Source organism: Lates calcarifer, linkage group LG9 (genome assembly GCF_001640805.2).
Source record: "Lates calcarifer isolate ASB-BC8 linkage group LG9, TLL_Latcal_v3, whole genome shotgun sequence".
Taxonomy (NCBI): Eukaryota; Metazoa; Chordata; class Actinopteri; family Centropomidae; genus Lates; species Lates calcarifer.
In genome coordinates, this window is record NC_066841.1 from 22,044,126 (window position 1) to 22,062,522 (window position 18,397).

The 18,397-nt window shown below is 40.1% G+C and overlaps 2 protein-coding genes across 4 annotated transcripts in view; both read left to right on the forward strand.

Moving 5' to 3' along the window:
- Positions 1-1,125: 1,125 nt before the first annotated feature.
- sptlc1 (serine palmitoyltransferase, long chain base subunit 1) lies at positions 1,126-12,446 on the forward strand. Of its 3 annotated transcripts, none has more exons than XM_018701900.2 (15): positions 1,126-1,217; positions 2,938-3,045; positions 3,249-3,343; positions 4,623-4,716; positions 4,808-4,880; positions 5,356-5,488; positions 5,663-5,792; positions 5,944-6,033; positions 6,360-6,467; positions 7,592-7,687; positions 9,118-9,214; positions 9,389-9,443; positions 10,300-10,417; positions 10,668-10,741; positions 11,937-12,446. In XM_018701900.2, exons 1-15 carry the CDS (start codon positions 1,164-1,166, stop codon positions 12,028-12,030), a joined length of 1,419 nt encoding a protein of 472 aa, XP_018557416.1. In that variant the 5' UTR covers positions 1,126-1,163; the 3' UTR covers positions 12,031-12,446. The 3 variants fall into 3 exon arrangements, with proteins under 3 accessions (XP_018557416.1, XP_018557417.1, XP_050928667.1); XM_051072710.1 differs by lacking the exon at positions 1,126-1,217 and adding an exon at positions 2,195-2,280; XM_018701901.2 differs by lacking the exons at positions 5,944-6,033; positions 6,360-6,467; positions 7,592-7,687; ... (3 more) ...; positions 10,668-10,741; positions 11,937-12,446 and having other exon boundaries at positions 5,356-5,539.
- Positions 12,447-13,649: 1,203 nt separating this feature from the next.
- ror2 (receptor tyrosine kinase-like orphan receptor 2) overlaps positions 13,650-18,397 on the forward strand; it is a 49,765-nt gene continuing 45,017 nt past the window's right edge. The window contains 1 exon segment of the mRNA XM_018701899.2: positions 13,650-14,398. Within this exon segment, the coding sequence (XP_018557415.1) occupies positions 14,335-14,398 (64 nt within the window). The 5' untranslated portion in view covers positions 13,650-14,334.

An 18,397-nucleotide genomic window follows, 5' to 3' on the forward strand; every position in this document is an offset into this window, starting at 1 on the left:
TTTAAAAGGCAGCTAAAAACGCATTTGTTTAGACAAAGATTTGAGTAGTGCCTTGTGTTTATGTTTATTATGTTTGCCTATTTTTTGGACTTAAAGAATGTTGTGAAACACTGACTTCTCATCTGTAAACTAGCAAATTTTAATTTCTCCACTAATACACTGAGAGGCCTATCTTGAAGGCAGAATTCATTATGGAAGGGTGGGTGGTGAAACGTCACCCCTTCTTACTAACTGAGTCCACTTACTCCTTCCAAAAACAAGTGAAGAAAGCAATGCAAATAACAAAATACAACCTGGCAAATTTTAGATATTTGACAAAATGCTTAACAATCTTAACAGCAAAATTATATATGAATGCAATGACTATCCCCAGTTTATGACAAGCTGAATTCAGGCAAAAGGTTCAACACTGAGGCCCAATCTCTTTCTGTACAGGCAGGGTCTGAAGGTGTTAGACAGACATTACTGCAGTATTCTTGGCAAATATGACATACTTAGCTGGAAAAATCTTATGAAATACACCAAGACCCACCTGATGTTTAAGATTGTGAATGGCAAGACTCCACCACCACTTTGGTAGCAGGAAAAACAAACACAAGATCTGCTCTGAGATAGACTGTGTAATTCTTCTCAGGTCCCTGATCATGAGGATGGGTAAATGTGACCTGTAGTGTAAAGTGCTTTGTAAGTGCAGCAACATTTGTGATATGCCCCAGGTAGGTGGGCAGTATAGAAAAGTATAGATAACAGTATAGAAAGCACACTGCAATGAATTTGCCCTACAGCATGGATTTGGACTACAGGTGTCAGTATTTAAGTAATGGTTGCAGTGATTAAAGCAAATATGAATTATACCATGATATAAATGACAGAACTGCTCAGCCCTAGACCCAAGGTTCTGTTCTTGGTCCCTAATGCAAAATGTTGGTGTCACTATGCCCACTGTGTGACAAACAGATATTGGGATGATTATTTATGCTTTAATCTCGTCTTCATTATTTCTCTTCACTGGCTCCTCAGAATTCACATTCAAAGTTATTGACCTCTGCATGGTCAGGTAGCTGCTTATATATATATATAGAGAGATGGATTCTCAGATCTACTATTTTTCTGGAAGAACTTAAATGCAGCCTTACTGATGACGTTGCACAAGGAAGCTAAACATGGCGTCCGGGCAGCAATGGGTGTTGGTGGAAATGGTGCAAGCGTTTTATGAGGTAAGTTTCTCTTCTCCACAATTTAGCGAGTTGGGTTATTTTCTGACGTTTACAAGTAGATTCCTGGTATGTTCACCTGAACGGTGATGTTTTAAAATTCTGTCCGGATCTGTTGATGGTAAACTTCTTAGTCAGGAAGTATCCGTGGCCTAGGGAAGGCTCGAAGCCAATCAGCTGCTCCCTGTGTTTCTGTTCACGTAAAGACCCGTTAACGTCAAGCGGCAAAATAACAAGGAAGTTGGTTGATCCTTGGCAACCATTATCTTCGTCTACGTGTTTCCACAAAAGAAACTTTTATACAAACTAAAATCACAAAATCGCACGTTTGTACACAAATAATGTAGTTGTAATCTGTCAGTCTGTTACTTTAGGTTTGACAGTAACAGAATGGCGTTACTTTCTTCTGATGATAAAATCACAAGGTTCTGTAGAATCACAAAGCAGCCAAGACTGCTATCAGAAATTTCTGTCATCCAGAAATATGATAAGGAGCTACAATGTGCAATACAAAGAAATGTGGTTTGCAGCGATTAGTTTCTGTTAGGGAATTACATTTTTTGCGTTTCTCAGTTTAGCTGTTTGGTCATTACGGTAACTGGACAAACGTTCCAGGGGCGGGGATTCTCTTTGTTGCTCTTCTATTGGTCCAATAAACTGTCAGTCATGTGTTCTGATAGTCTCTAGGAGTTGATCACGGTGCTCCTTGCTGTAGCACTTCCTTAAAGTAGCAATTAATGTTATTTCACTGTCAGTTTTCGTCATTGATTTACAAATGCTCTCTGTCAACAACATAGAACCTTGTGGAGAGTATGTCAAGGACTCATTAGTACTCTGAGCTACTGAAGTTAGTATGCTACACCCACGCTGAGTCAGCTAAATGTGGAAATGCTATTTGACAGCACGTTTTCTGCCGTTTTGGTGAAGAGCCTCGACTATACCGAAACACACTGACAGAGAAAAATTCTCCCCTAATTCAGAAATCAAAAAACTGTTGCTGACAGCCAACGTGAGCAGTGCAGCAGAGCGTCTTCACGGACACAGACTGTTGAGCTGCTCTCATCAGGTCTGTTCCTGTGTAATCATAATTACTAAGTCCAGTCACTTTTATTTATATAGCACATTTGTAAACAACAGTTGTTGTCAAAGTGCTTTACAATCACAGCAGATATATCAGCAATACAAAAGGAACAATCCAAATGAGTACAAGAGAAATGACAGGACGTAGTAAATTCAGGCCTGCTTAGCAGAAAAAAATCTGAAAACTTCCTCAGCTGTAAAAATCCAATTGTACAGAAGCCTTTACCTGTTCTATGTTCTTCGAAAAGCTATGTGACAATTGAGCATTGAAGAAAATCTTCATCCTGGAGCAACAAGGACAACTAATGTGTATTGGTGGATTTATTTTGCTGTGTTTGCTATCAATCATTGTGTTGTATACCAGCAGTTAAGCTAGATATTTAAAACAAACACTATATCCACATTAAGCTAGTATTTTTTATTATTCACACGGGGAAAAAAGACTTGGTCGTACGCCTGCTACATGCAAGTGTCCATGCATAAAGATCAAATGCGACATGACTGCAATTAAAAGATGGGATTTTATTTGTAGGCTTGAGTTCAGTGTAATTTTGTTCCGTTGAAAGGATTAAACACTGATACTCGGAGTCGACGCCCATTCACCAGTTTTACACCAAAATAATCATGTCCCTGTCTACCTCAGGCTCCTGCTTATCACCTGATTCTGGAGGGGATCCTCATACTGTGGATCATCAGACTCCTGTTCTCTAAGACCTACAAACTTCATGAGACCTATAAACTGACAGAGAAGGTAAACGCAACACAGTGCAGTGAAAAGCAGAGCAGTTTTAGTTTTGTGTGTGTGTGTGTGTGTGTGTGTGTGTGTGTGTGTGTGTGTGTGTGTGTGTGTGTGTGTGTGTGTGAAAGAGAGAGAGAGAGAGAGAGAGAGAGAGAGAGAGAGAGAGAGACACCCACCCACCAACCAAACAGTTGTCATGTGTGTCCATGTTACAGGAAAAGGAGGACCTGATTGAGGAGTGGCAGCCAGAGCCTCTTGTTCCTCCTGTATCCAAAGACCATCCCTCCCTCAACTATGATATTGTCACTGGGTAAAACCAACAGGACTTTCTCTGCTTTACTTACTGCTGTTAAATATCGTCTCAAATCAAATCAAGTGTGTCCACAGGTCGCAGAAAGTTCTCTGTAATCACACTTGGCAGTGGCATATGAGATGACTGTGTAATGCAGTATTTATCTGGATGTTTCTGAACAGATTTCATATTGGCAGCTTGACAGCAATATATCAAGGAAATTAAGCACAAAAAATCAAGTCTTAAAATAAATATCATTCATCTACATCTTAACTGTCTAATTTACTTATGTGTTGGGTTTAAATTATTTCACATCATTTAGCTAAGAGAGGAAAAAGAGCTGCATCCAGGTGAGACATTATATACTGTCAGACAGAGGTGAAGAAAATGATTTGAAGAGGAGAGTCAGGCAGACTGAATGTTAAGGGGTTTCCACAGATCATGGCTGTCAGCAGTCTGTACAGTCTGTCACCATGTGTGTTTGGATGCAGATATGAATCCATAGGGAAATGATGAATTTCTCAACATTTTCTGTCATTAGAATAACAGATATAGTGGAGTGGTGGTATGAGGTAGTTTCTCACTTGCACTGTCTATGTTTTTGCTTTGCTCTACAACTAGAGCCTGACTGATAAAGTGACATGGCTGACATTATCTGCTAATTATAGCATGCATATATTAGTACCAGTGTATATGTGAGCTGATCAATAACAGTAAATGTGATTCATTTAAAAACATGGTGTGCATTACATAGATTGTCCAACTGAGAGAACCACCAGTAAAATGTCCTGCTCATTATACATTTTAAGTTTTTAAGTGTTAAGGAATCCAGATCAGAATTGCTATCAGACTAAAAAGAACGGCTTTTTATCAGATGTGAAAATTAATCTCATTCTGTTCTGACTCTCTGCTGTTGTTATCTGTCACTTGTGTTTAAATAGTACTGCTGTCATGGGGCCAAATGAACCAAAGTAAATGAAGAAATGAGACTCCAGATGCTCTGATACTTTAAGACATGCTCTGTGACTGTTTTTGCCACTTGCTTTTCTGCTCAACATTAATTAATGTTGTAACCAACTCCCAATAATTGTAACTATAACTGTAATAACTTTTCTTATGTGAACTATATCTCTTAATTTAAACACTCATTTTTAATGCCAGGTCTGAACAGGGCCCATGTATTTTATTGGACTAAAAATGCAGAACACTAGCATACAATAACTAGATGTTGTTTTGTGCTCTGAACTTTATACACTGTGTTGAGCTAAGCATTTAAACAAGGTATTTTCCATTACAGACCTCCTAGCCACAAAATCATAATCAATGGGAAAGAGTGCACTAACTTTGCATCATTTAACTTCCTGGGTCTCCTCGACAATGAGCGGGTTAAGGTCAGTACTTATTTAAGCCATTATTGCCTGTAGCAGTAATGTTTGTTTGTTTAATGTTTAATTATTTCCTCTTTTTTCCTCCTCGTGACAGCAAAAGGCTTTGGCATCACTGAAGAAATATGGCGTGGGTACATGTGGTCCAAGAGGCTTCTATGGAACCTTTGGTGAGCAAAGGATTCTCTGCTTTCCATCTTCTATTAACAGAATGCCATCTGATAGAGAGATAATTTAATAGACTATAGAAAACACAGCAGAAAATTGGCCTATGTTTCTAAAGGTTGGTTTAAATGTGGATTTTGAATGAATTCTGTTAGAAGGATGGACAAGCCTGTGGCAGCCACTGAGGCCCCTCTCAATCAAGCAATACCAATTTTACCACACCCAATACAGAATCAGAAATAATACAAATTATTAATAATAAAAAATCACCATGAAATTTTGGATCATAAAGTTAAGAAACAGTTTGAAAGAAAAGAAAAAGAAACGTTTGTCAAAGTTCTTCCTGATATCCTCATTAAATCAGGTTTAGTTTTGCCTTGCAGAAAGCTGCTGTATTCTCTGCAAGCCTGAATATGTTCTGTTATAGTAAATGCAAATGAACTTTTTAATGTCACCTACTTTTTGGTTTCCCTCCTCAAGATGTTCACCTGGAGCTTGAGAGTCGTCTGGCAAGATTCATGAAAACAGAAGAGGCCATTATCTATTCATATGGCTTTGCAACCATTGCTAGTGCAATTCCTGCTTACTCCAAGAGGGGGGACATCATCTTTGTGTAAGAAGTGGCTCTGCTAACCTGTAAAAAGCAAAAATACACCCAATATAGGTACTGTACGGTACTGATTAGACAGACACAGATATCATCATTTGCATCCTGCACACTTTTCTGATTTGTGTTCGTTTTATTTTATTTGATATTTTTTTATATTTCCCTTGATTTTGTGTTCAGGGATGAAGCAGCCTGCTTCTCCATCCAGAAAGGTCTTCAAGCATCCCGCAGCTTTATCAAATACTTCAAACACAATGACATGGAGGATCTGGAGAGGCTGCTGAAGGAGCAGGAGCTGGAGGATCAGAGGGTTAGTACACAATTGCTTATTTTGAGAAAAAAATGATTGTGGCTGTGTGTCACAATATGCCCTGTGCTTCATGCTTACAGATGTTTGAACTGCAGATAGTGTTTTATAACCCTGTTTTCACTCTGTAAAATCTATATTGTTTCTGTTGCAGAATCCTCGTAAAGCACGAGTGACCCGGAAGTTCATTGTAGTGGAGGGGCTGTACATCAACACTGCAGACATCTGTCCTCTCCCTGAACTGGTAAATAGATAACCAATGGACCTCAACTGCTGATGATTATACTCCATGATACACCTTATGATTTGTTAACTGGCCAACATTCTGCACAAACAACATGACAACATTTCAACCACAGTTCTGTTGAAAGAAAACACTCACTGGTTGATTCAACTCCACCATCACTATACTTCCTGTTGATACTCAGATGCCCCCCAGTGCCCCTCAATAAGTGTTATTGGGGTGTTGTGAGTAGCAGATATAAATAGTACTCACTAATAAGTTGTGTCTCATGTGACATGATTTCTCCACGACTGTCATTGCCATTTTTGTGTTTGTCTAACCTCCAGGTGGAGCTGAAGTACAAGTATAAAGTGCGGATCTTTCTAGAGGAGAGCCTGTCTTTTGGTGTTTTGGGAGAACATGGCCGCGGAGTCACAGAACATTATGGGGTCAATGTGAGTACAGCTTTAAATGAAGCACTTAAATCATTACGTCCAGGTCTGCCAACCATTTTAACATCAAAATATGCTGGTACAGTTTTTCTCTGAAGTACCAGTACTGGTATCATAGTGCCGGATTTGCTCCCTTCACCGTCACCCCACTGTTCACCCATATACGACAGAAAATATTTATAAGCAGGTACAGTTGACAAAGGTGTAATGTCATTTCAAGAGACAGAGACTAGTATTAGCAAAGTGACAGCAGTGCTGTATTTGCAGGCTAGCTTGCTTGTTCACCAGTCATTTAAATTGGCAGAGTAAATTATATTGTCCATGTGGCTCAGATGGTTATTGTGACTTTTTATAATATTCATAGTAGAGGTGTGCCACATCATATTATTCACAATAATACTGGTACCAATTTTTACAAGAAAAAAGTTTCATATCATGACATCAATGGTATAGCAGCGTGATGACGTGTTGCCACATGTGCATACTGTAGCATGCAATCTAGTCTTCTATCACCACAACAATGGTGGGAAGCCAGAGCAGTGCATCAGCTGCTGACGAGGAGCTACATCTGTTGTGTGGAGGTGGTTTGGCTTTAAGAAGTCAAACCTCCAACAAGACACAATTTTCTGCAAGGTCTGGAATGATCTCAGCTAAAGGTGGCAACACAACCAATTTGTTTCACCACCTGAAACAAAATCATAGAGTATGATGAAACTCTGCAGTTGCATGAGGACCAGAGTTCATCTGCTGTAGCTGGTGATGTGCGGCTGAATATTAGTTTTCATATATTCTTGAATGTTATTACTGCACATTAACCTGAAATATTATTACATTATTTTAAGACTGTAACGTCCACCCCTAATACTGATTGCAGCCAAACCCATAATCATCATAAGAAGATCAGGATCATGGCAGCCCAGGCTGAAAAAAAGGCACAAACCATATGTAATAAGTTTGTAATTCTGACACTAGTCATGAAGGATTCCTCCGAAGTCCAGCTTTAAACTTTTCCAATAAACAAAAATACATGACACACATGGCTTTGGTATCCAGTGTCTGGAATCTGAAAACATTTTGGGTATATTTGTGTGCAATGATAACATGGGACCATTTCTGCCTCCATGCAGATAGATGACATTGACCTGATCAGTGCTAACATGGAGAACGCTGTGGCCTCTATAGGAGGCTTCTGCTGCGGACGCTCCTTTGTCATCGACCACCAGGTAAACACAACAAGAGTTTTATTGATACATGTTGAATAAATGACTGCTTGTTAGCTTTGACCAAATTTTTGATTAAGCTGGTAATTAAAGTAATGCACTGTGTCACTGTAAAACTTCTATTCTCATATCGCAGCTGTATTAAGTAACATTAGTGATGACTCCTTTCACACTCACTGAGGTGAGCCAGAGATCTATGCCTCCTGAAGAAAGTTTTTCATTATTCAAAGTTTGACATTATCTGTATCTGTTGCAGGTTTATCTGATGGCAATTTGTTGTAGTCAGTTATGGATAATTCTATCTCTAGTTAGCAGTCTTAAAAACTGTATTAAAAGGTTGATGTTGAACAGCCTTAATATGTGTAAATGATGATGCTACAGCTTCTCATGCTGGTTTTCCAAAATATTACATGGACAGTCATTATTGCACATAAATTTGAATTGGTTCCTCACAGTTTCCCTGGATGGTGTATTGGTTTTTAGGTCTATTATTAAAGGGCCCATATTTATTTCCATTTGTGTTTGTGATTATAAAGCAGGTCTAGTATAAATACTATGAAAGTGTGTATTTACAAATTGTGCCCCTAAATGAGCTGTCAGGGCCTCAGTAACCATGATTTCACAACTTTACTGTCTCCTGGACCCAGTGTTCAACCTTTTTTTCTTGTTGTTTTAACTTTATTAACAATACCACACCAAACGGTCATTCAGTCAGATGTCAGGAAGCCAGTATATCATTGCACAGCCTTCCCAAGACTACTCATATTTTTCTGAAATACCAGAGCATTTTAGGCGTCAACCACACTAATATGTTTTAGTTTTAAAACCCATTGTTGCTATGGTTACACCTGGTGTCCACACTACTCTGTCTGTGCAGTAGACCATGCATCCCTGTTAATCAGCTTAAAGATGGAGTCAAAACACCCTGTTCTTGCTAGAGCTCCAGAGAGGAACATGGCAGAGGAGATGTAAAATTCTGTTTATATAATACAACTTCAAATAAACCACTGGAAAAGTGTAAAATACTGGAAATTTAAACTAGTTTTATTCAGGGAGTAGTCTCAAGTCAAGTCTTTTGTCCTGCAAACAACAACCCCACCTGTAAACCCTGAGTTCTCTCAAGGAAATTTAAATCGAACGCAACTGGACTTAGTTGTAGTCTGGGAAGATGTTTCACCTCTCATACAAGAGGCTTCATCAGTTCCTGTACACATCTGACCAGGCTGGGACTGGTCCACACAGACTGCTGCCAGCAGTGCTTTAACTAAATACTGACATGACAAGTTGTTTTCTTTTTTTTAACATTCAATTTTGGCCAGTTTGGAGATACTGTTACTATATTATTTTTTAGTGAGAAGTGTGAAAATACTCATTCTAATGACATCCACTATGATTCAGTAAAAAGTAAGATGAGTCCTTTGTGTGTTTTGTAGCGTCTGTCAGGTCAAGGTTACTGTTTCTCTGCATCTCTGCCTCCCATGTTGGCTGCTGCTGCCATCGAGGCCCTCAACATCATGGAGGAAGATCCAGGTACAAGTTCTTAACTGGCTTCACCTCAATGCACATTTATCAACCTCAGCTGCAGAGAGCTCTTTGTTTGAGACAATGTGTTATTTGAAAGAGAGATAGATTTCTGTCTGTTGCTGATTAGAGGTATATTTTAGATCTGTTCCCACTCATCCATCTTCAACATGTGTTTTGCAGATATTTTTGCTGTCCTGAGGAAAAAGTGCAAACATGTTTACAAGGCTTTACAGGGGTGAGTTCATCTTTGATTAAAGTCAGTGTGTTTGTTGAATAAAGATCTGTTTCTGTATGAATTTATCAAAAAGTTAAAATTTGAGTGTTGCAGGCAAAACTAAGACAAGGAGTTATTTACTGAGGATTTATGGCCATGATGTAGGTTTCTTTACCAAAGGACAATATTAAACATGAACATAGCTAGCTAACATTAAACAAGTCAGACACTGACACAGACTCTGTGGTCATTAGAAAGATAAACTTTCATCCTCAGACTGAAGTCACCATTTATCCCAAGACCAGCGTTTAGTAATAATACAAAACATAGTCAGCAGTGCATGGGTCTGTACCTGTGCAACTTTTGTAAGCAACCTGAAGGTAGGTAGGAAGGTAAATGACCAGCTGGCCCACAGTCAGATCTACAGTAGAAAACCTCAAGCTGATTAACAAAGGACCAACTGTTACTGGCAGCACATTATCCCTTTTTCTGGTCCTGCCCATCACCACTGCAGAAGGTCATCTTCTTTTCATTAAGTACATTAACATGTTCACACACTAGTAAACATGACAGTCCTATTGACAACACGAACAGCTGAACAGTGTTTGAAACTGCTTCACAAGAATAGGACCAAGAATGGGAATAGTACATACACACAATGGATGATACCAGCCTTCAGTTTACTTGTTTGGCACATTCACAGTCAGCACTCAGTACTCACTGTGTGGACAGTCCATGTGGACTCAAATTTTGGGTTGTGTGTGGATGTTGTACAGGTCTGCAAACGTAGTAGGTGCTGCACACTCGTTTTTCCCCAGTATGTTATTGTTGTGTTGTGTCCTGATTTTTGTTGTTCTTGGTTATCTGTGCGTGACAGAACTCCAGGTCTGAAGTTAGTGGGAGTACCATTTGCCCCAGCTCTTCACTTACAGCTGGAGAGAAGTTCAGGCTCCAGAGACTCTGACATGCAGCTGCTGCGCTCTCTTGTAGATTATGTAAGTCATACCCATTTTCACTTCTCATAACAACATTAACCCTGTCACATTTTATGCCTTTAAAGGTACACATGAAGAAGACACCAGGAAATCATTTCTGTGTTCTATAGTTTTTAATCCAATTGTATACTCTGCATATATTTGCTTTATTTATTTATTTATTTTGCATTATACTTAAGATCAGATGGTGATAACACCAGAGATTGTTTAATACCAGTACTCTCATAGTAGTTCATGTTTTCTGTATCAGTGTTTGGAAGGACAGGTGGCTCTGACCCTCGCTCGTTACTTGGAAAAAGAGGAGCGCTTCCTCCCCCCTCCCAGGTAAGGGGCTCAGTGTATCAAATTGTATAATTGCGTGAGTCTCCTTTAGTGCTTTCTTACATGTGTATTTTAATCCTAACCCCTGACCCCTGTACTAAACACACTGTCCACTCAGTCTGTTCTATGACCTCTGAAAACAACTGGCTGCACTAGTAATAGTTTAGCTGTGTTGTAGTTAATAAGTATACACTTCATTTATCAACAGATCCCATGTGCAGACTCAAAGCCAAGAATGAATGTAACCCACTAAGTAGGGATGCACTGATACCGATACCAGCATCTGTCCGATACCCTGTTCTTGTACTCATACTCATATTCATAAAAGTGTCCTATACCACAGCACCTGATGCCACTTTACGGCAGCGTGACGTTCAGTTGGACGTTCAGGTGCTAATTAAGAGCTAGGAGGAGCAATGTCGGCAGTGTGGAGGTATTTCACAGTGGATGATGGTGACTAAAGTAAAGCAGACTGCAAGAGGAGGGACGAACGTGAGAACTTTCAACACAAGCAGTCTGTTAAAACATGTAAAAAACAGCAGCAGTGTGGAAAGTGAAAGGCTTGTTAGCTCAGTGTCCCACATTGTAGATGAAAACCAAAACAGCTGATAATGCAGAGAAGCTGCTTTTCATTAAAAAAACAAAATAGACTTAGTTCTCACAGACAGAAGCTGCTGATTACAGGATAATGCCTTAGTTGCTCTGCCACAGTTTGATGTTGGTACAGTTATATTTCAGGGCTATATTTAAGTGAAATATGTAGTTAGAAAGTTTGTTAGAAAAAAGATGCAGTTGAATGCTAAAATGTCAATAACAGTACTTCTGTTTGAATAAAATGTGTGGCAATTTCTTACAGCCAGAGAATGAAACAATATCTGATGAAAATAAAACATGTTTTCAAGTAAACGTACAAAGTGTAATGGCATTAATAAGTACTCATATCGGTACTCGGTATCGGCAGGTACTCAAATGTAAGTACTTGTAATTGTAATTAGATTGAAAAAATGTGGTGTCGGTGCATCCCTACCACTAAGTATTGTGTGTGTATCCATGGTCTGTGATGTGTTGTTCCCCAGTGCCATAGAGCTCTGGTGTCAGTTAGTGAGACACTCACATACACTCTTTCACATAAACTCAGTATGTGGATTCATCTGTCACTGCCTTGTTGTGCCTGACTTCTCCACCTGTGTGTCCTCAGCATCAGAGTGGTGGTCACCATTGAACAGACAGAAGAGGACATCCAGAAGCTTGTGTCCTGCATCCAAGAGGCAGTTTCAGCTAACCTCAAATGACCATGAAGTGTTTGTCACTGCTGAAAGTGAAGCGACATCACTGGAGCTTCACCAGCAGTCCCTGTTTTTACTGCAGACTTTGTTTGTGTTTCATTCTTTAAGTTTAAGTGTTCTTTTACCTGTATCACGTGTCATAACCAAAGCACATGTACTACGTGTTGTATATTGTCATGAATGTGAGTGTGTCAGCAGAGACCTTTCTGCTGTAAATAATAATGGCCCCCAGTGATTCACAAAGAAAAATAACTGCAGTGAGAACTAGACTTGATCTTCACAGGCCAGTTGCTTTATATACTGACCAAAGGTCTCTTTGGTGCACAGTATCTTATTTAATAGTCTGCTGTCTGTTAGAACATTACATGTCTTTACATGCCACTGCTTGTTTTAGCTCAAATACACAGATTGTCACAACTGAATTTATTTGCTCTTTGTTTTTCAGCTTTGTTTTTTAAGGTTATGACATTTCCACCCCTTTACTTTTATGAAATGTAAATGTATATGATTTAAATTGAGCTGTGAGTATCCTGCATCTGCATCTCAGTTAAAATAATTGGATAAGTTATTAGTGAGTTATTAGTCAGTGATTTAGTATTTCACTCGTCTCAAGAGGTGGGACTCACGAGATGGAAAAAAGAAAGGTAAAAGTTAAAGCAGCAGAGGCTGACACGTCCAAAACTCCTTCATCAAAAGAAGTGGACAGAATAATGGGAGTACTTGTCAACATCACACAGTGCAGTCCAACAGCACTACATCCCCCAAAATGATGACAGAGTTGAATCACTCCCCTTTAACACAGGTCCAACAAACACTGATCATTAGAGCCTTCATGATGGAGGATTTTTCACAGGACTGCTGGATTACACTTTTCATAAATCTCTATTTTATAAACTGCAAAGTAAAAAGTAGCAGTAAGCACGGCTGTAGCTTTATAGAGTTACATACTACCATTTTAAAGACTGGAAGTACAGTACTTGAGTAAATGTACTTAGTCACTTTAACCTCTGGCTGACAGCTTCTTATTGAACTTTGAGGTAAAAATGTGATCAATGCCAGTGAACAGTTTCAGGCTGATATTCAAGTTCATTTCATAATCCTTCCCTGTCAGAGCACACAGCTGCAGAGGCCACTGTAAACTCACAGCGTCCAGATACTGACTGAGATTAGGGAACAGTTTTTCATGAATGGTACATATTGTAATAGACCACATTAAATGTCAAATGTTACATAAAGATATGAATTAACAGGCAACATACACATTGTTGCAGTGAGTTGAGGGAGAAACAGGAGGAGTGATGGCTGACATGCAGACTGCAGAGATGGAGGAACATGAAGAACTGAGCAGGATATCTGAGCTGTGACTATGATGTCAGCACTGTGGGTCTCAGGACCCCACTGGCCTCAGATCAGCTGTAAAACCAAACATCAAACTTTTCCATATTTATTTTGATATCAAATAAATCTATAACTTTATTTTGAAGTGACTCCTGTGTCTTTAGACTGAACAGGTTTAGATTAATGGAAAATAAAATGTAAAGAGCATTTAATCATTAACTGAATGGATACATCAAAATCCATCTGATGAAAAACACTGAAGGTGTTTTTGGTTTCCAGATGAGGACCTTTGTCACAGGTCGTCCTCTATCTGCAACAACCATGAGTAAAAATCCATCATAACTGACAACAGTTAACTCTGTTGAAATGACCACTGCAGTTTGAATCAGAGTGGAATGGCTGATCTGATTCTAGAGACACATTCGGCTTCATTTCTACAAACTCCATCCAGGTGTGAGGGAGCTGACACATGACCACGAGCTTATATTAGAGGGAATAATCATCTGACACAAACTTCATCGTCAGCTTGTAGTCCTGCCGCAGGCTGCTTGTTAACTTCCTCTGTCCTGTCTCTAGATGGGGCCCTCCACAAAACCTCTGTGTGTGCGTGTAAGTGAGCGCGTGCGTCCGTTTCAGTTTTCCAAGCTCGCTCCTTCTCAGCGCGAGGACAGAGGCCACTTTGGGTTGAGCACCTCAGACGGAGCCGCGCGGCTCTCGACGCCTCTATCGGACTGAGCTCTGGGGAGGAACGCGGCTTTGTTTTCTCTGAACCCGCATCTGGTCCGCACCTTCATGCGCGACTCCTCCGCGACCTGGAAAGTGCGCTGTCTGTCCTGGCCCAGCTGCTGACTTGGAAAACAACAAGAGGAGAAGATCCGACAGGAGAAGCTCTGCTCATAAAACTGGATGAAACGTTGATCAGTCTTGTCGTTGATATTCTCCTGCTGACTCGCGCGGCTGAAAACTAACGCTATGAGCGCGTTCCTGAGGAGCTGGATCTGGATGCTTTTCTTGTTTCCAAATCTGAGATGTGACGGTAAGTCTCTCTGATACTGCAAGCTTCTAAAAGACAGGCTTTCAGATTTAACTGAGAAGTGGTCCACTGCACAACGCGTAGGGTCGGCCAACAAGCAGATTTATTTATGGTCAAGTTTCCACAGTTTGTGAATAACATTCTTTCTCATCCCTGTGTAAGACCTGGAGAAAAGCTTTGGGCATTCCTGCGTTCTCTCCGCGCGCTGAGAGGAGTTTACACAATCGATGGATTTTTTCTGGGCTTTTTCGTGTTCAGATTTGGGCCAGATGCACTGTGCTGCTGGGAGCTGGAGATTTCACATCCCATTTGTAGAAAAAGGCTCAATTACTTTTCCTCAGAAATGCCATCCCTACATGTTCAGCCTACCTTCATCATCTGAGTCTCACACACTTTGATGTGAACACACTGAAGTTTCTGAGACCACTTAAACAGTCTTTGTCCTCTTTCAGCTTGTTGACATGTGCTGCTTGCAGCTCCTGGTATTCATAAAAAGCTTCTTGTGTCAGACTCAGATGGCTGCTGTGTCCTTGTCATGTTAATAGAGCGCATCGCTCGAGGTGATTTCGCGTCTTTGTCAGTTATGCTAATTCATTTAGTCTCTCTGTGGGGGGTGAGGCCTGGAGAGATTTCCTGTTTTCAGCTCTGGCTTTGAGGACTCTCCATTTGGTATCAAGTGAAAGGGGCATGGGGGGTGGGGCGCAGCGGGCTGCATGAATGCCCCCCACTCCATAGTTTGTGCATCTCCTTTGTCTTTATAGGAAATTCCAGCACATATTCATGTTTTAGACTAGCCAGCCTAAAACCCTGAAGGCTGGCCAATATGCTTTTCCAGTCATGGAAAACATGGTTAGGCCCATTCATCAATTAAATGTATTCATTACTCATGAATTTCATGTGTGTTTCTGAACAATTCACACGTGAAGCTAATGTTCTCACATATTGAATGTATAGAAAACACACATGCAGGTATCCTGATTTGCTGCACTTGATAAATATGTGAAATTGACTAATGCATAAATTTCTTATCAAACGTGAAATGCTGTTACATGTGATTTTATATGTCAAACTTGTTTTATTGTGTGAGATTTCAGACTTCACAAAGAAACTAAATGAAAATCTGCTGTGTGATTCTATAACATGTTCCTTTGGGAACTTAGTCCTCTACGTGGTAAACATGCAGTTTGTTTCACATATGATAAATTCATGTTTGCTTTTTTATGTATTACCACATAGTTACAAAAGAAAAAAGAACGTACTGGAAAGACAAACTGACAAGTTTTTACACCACTGCAAAACAACATTAAATGAAATTAATCACTATCAGTAGTCATATGCTACAAATAGAAAGTGAGAAAGTGCCTGTTGTGTTTTTCTTTGCACTAGTGTCAGCCTGTTGTTTTATCTTGTTGAGGAGCAATAACAGTCTGTGGCTGAAATCACTGATTTCCCAGGATGATACTGATCAGTTCAACATTCAGCTAAAATGTGTTCAGATCTTCATCCAAGTTTTTCCTTGCCTCTGTCTCCTAGTGCTGCTCATGGTGGATCTGTTGGGTCTCTCTCTGTAAATACCTATGTTAAAGAGTACGGTCTAGACCTGCTCTATATGAAAAGTGCCTTGAGTTGTGATATGGCGCTATATAAATAAAATTGAATTGAATTGAATCTAAGTGACATTAATGAACAAACACAATCTGTTTGAACTAATAACAGACACATCATTGTGTTGTTCTTGTCCACACTGAAAACATCATTCAAACATTCACAGTGTAGGCTGGAAAAGGTATGTGAACCCCTCAGCTAATGACATCAACCAAAGTTAACTGGAGTCAGGAGTTAACAAACCTGGAGTCCAGTCAATGAAACCAAACTGGAGGTGTGTTAGAGCTGCTTTAACTTATAAAACACTCAGACAGAAAAGGTCTCAGAAGACGCAGGATCAAGAACTGCTGATTAACATAAAGCTGAAAGGGTTACAGAGTCAGAGTTCCATGATAATGTCAGGGTGTGTGTCCACCACCCTGATCCACAGCTCCTGGAAGAGCTGGACTGAGGTTACTGCTGCCAAAGGAGCTTCAACCACTTCTCACATCCAAGGCTTCACTGACTGTTTCCACCAGCACTGTGAATGTTTAATGAGTGTGTTCAGCAAAGACGTGAAAGATTAGAATTGTTTGTGTGTTACCATCTTAAACACATTGTGTTTGTCTGTAGTTATGACTTTTTCAAATTGAAATAACATGAGAACAGTGTGTGGAGGAAGAAGCAGAAATAACTGAAATCCGAGGCAGTTGCTGTGAATGTAGTGGAAGTTTGTTACTAATGAGTACTCACAGTGCTATGACTCACCATGTTAGGGTTAGAGTAGAGAGGCAGAGCTGCTGCTGTTGGAAACAGGGCCAAAGGGCCTTCCTCTGCTGTGGTGGGTGTTTAAGCAGAGCTCTCTTAAACCTTTGATGAAACCTGTTGTTGATACTGAAAAATGGTAAATGGACTTTTCTAGTGATGTTGACCACTCAAAACGCTTTACATTACATGTCACATTCGCCCATTTACACACACACTCATACAGCACTTTTACATATTCACAGCACTCTGACTTACACACACACATCGGGGGCAACTTGGGGTTCAGTATCGTGCTGAAGGATACTTTGGCATGCAGACTGGAGGAGCCGGGGATCAAACCTTTTTTAATACTCAGTGTCATTTTCTGCTTCCAAGCCCCATTTATAAACCTGAACAGTCTGATAGTGTGTGCAGGTCCCCATTTAAACAACCTTGTGTCTATAGCACCTGGCTTTTCAAGCTGCCTTCAGGTGTAGCCTTTTAGAGCAGCTGTATGTTACTTCATCTTCTATATCCTTTTCTCTTGTATGCACTTTTATCCTCTTGTAAAGCACTTTGTGACTTGTGTCTGTGAAAGGCACTTTAGAAATACATTTTATTTACTTACTTGGCTAAACACTTTTACTGACGTGCTAGAACACACATAAAACAAATGTTTCAAGCCCAAACCTCAGCCTGAAATCTGCTGTTACAAAAAGCCATCAGGAATGGTCCCTGCATGTATTTGATTGGTCAGTACAGTGCCTTGTTGGATGATGTCACATTGCATTGCAGCTAAAGTTGAGCCTGGTTCAACTTTTTTGCCAGACAACAGTGTGTTGTTTTGCTGGAGCCCCCTATGGTGGCCCCCTGGTGGTGGACTGACTGGCTCCTTTCTAATGAATAAGAGGGCTGAATGTTATAATGCATGGCTCAAGTTGATCTCCAAATGTAGTAATTCTGCTAAAAGTAGGTATGGTGAGAAACACAATGTTTTAAAAAACCCAGGTCAGGGAGCCCCTGTAGCTGAATGGTTGGGGGGCGTACCACATGGGCTTCAGTGCCCTAAGCAGCTGGTCCCTGGGTCGACTCCTGGTTTGGCTGGACCTTTACTACATGTCATTCCCCTGCTCTCTCTCCCTGTTTCCTGTCTCATCTCCACTGTCCTGTCTTAAAAAAAAAAAAAACCCAGGTTGGGGAACTGTAACGTTTTTACCCAAACTGTTTATTGTAAACATTTTCTATTATAACTATTACAGTTCACCAAACCACATCCTGCTCTGACCTTACTTTGACCTATTATATTTACTGTATTTGTATGGGCACAGTTGTCCAATTTATTGGATTGTGTATCTGTGAGGGGTGGAGGGGTTCAAGTAAAGAATCCAACCTGTTTGGTTAGTTAGTCACTGTCTGGGGCAGGTATGAATTGTTTGGTCATTTAAAATAGACCACAAGCCATGCACAGAAGAGACAACAAATAAAGTTACTGGAAAGAAAGCCTTGTACCAATCACCCAGTGAAACGTCTCAGTTGACATGGATAAAGTGTAGGGTGCAGTGGTCAATCAGTCTTGGAATTGGCAAGTTGACAAGACAAAGCACAGTGACAGGAATCTCCTGTTAGCTGTAACAATGATGGAGAAGAAGATGTGGAGCACCAAGCAACACG

Coding starts and splice junctions, on each gene's coding strand:
- sptlc1 (XM_018701900.2), top strand. CDS start 1,164: ATGGCGTCCGGGCAGCAATGGGTGTTGGTGGAAATGGTGCAAGCGTTT. Junction 3,046..3,248: donor CCTATAAACTGACAGAGAAG/GTAAACGCAACA, acceptor TCCATGTTACAG/GAAAAGGAGGACCTGATTGA. Junction 7,688..9,117: donor CCTTTGTCATCGACCACCAG/GTAAACACAACA, acceptor TGTGTTTTGTAG/CGTCTGTCAGGTCAAGGTTA.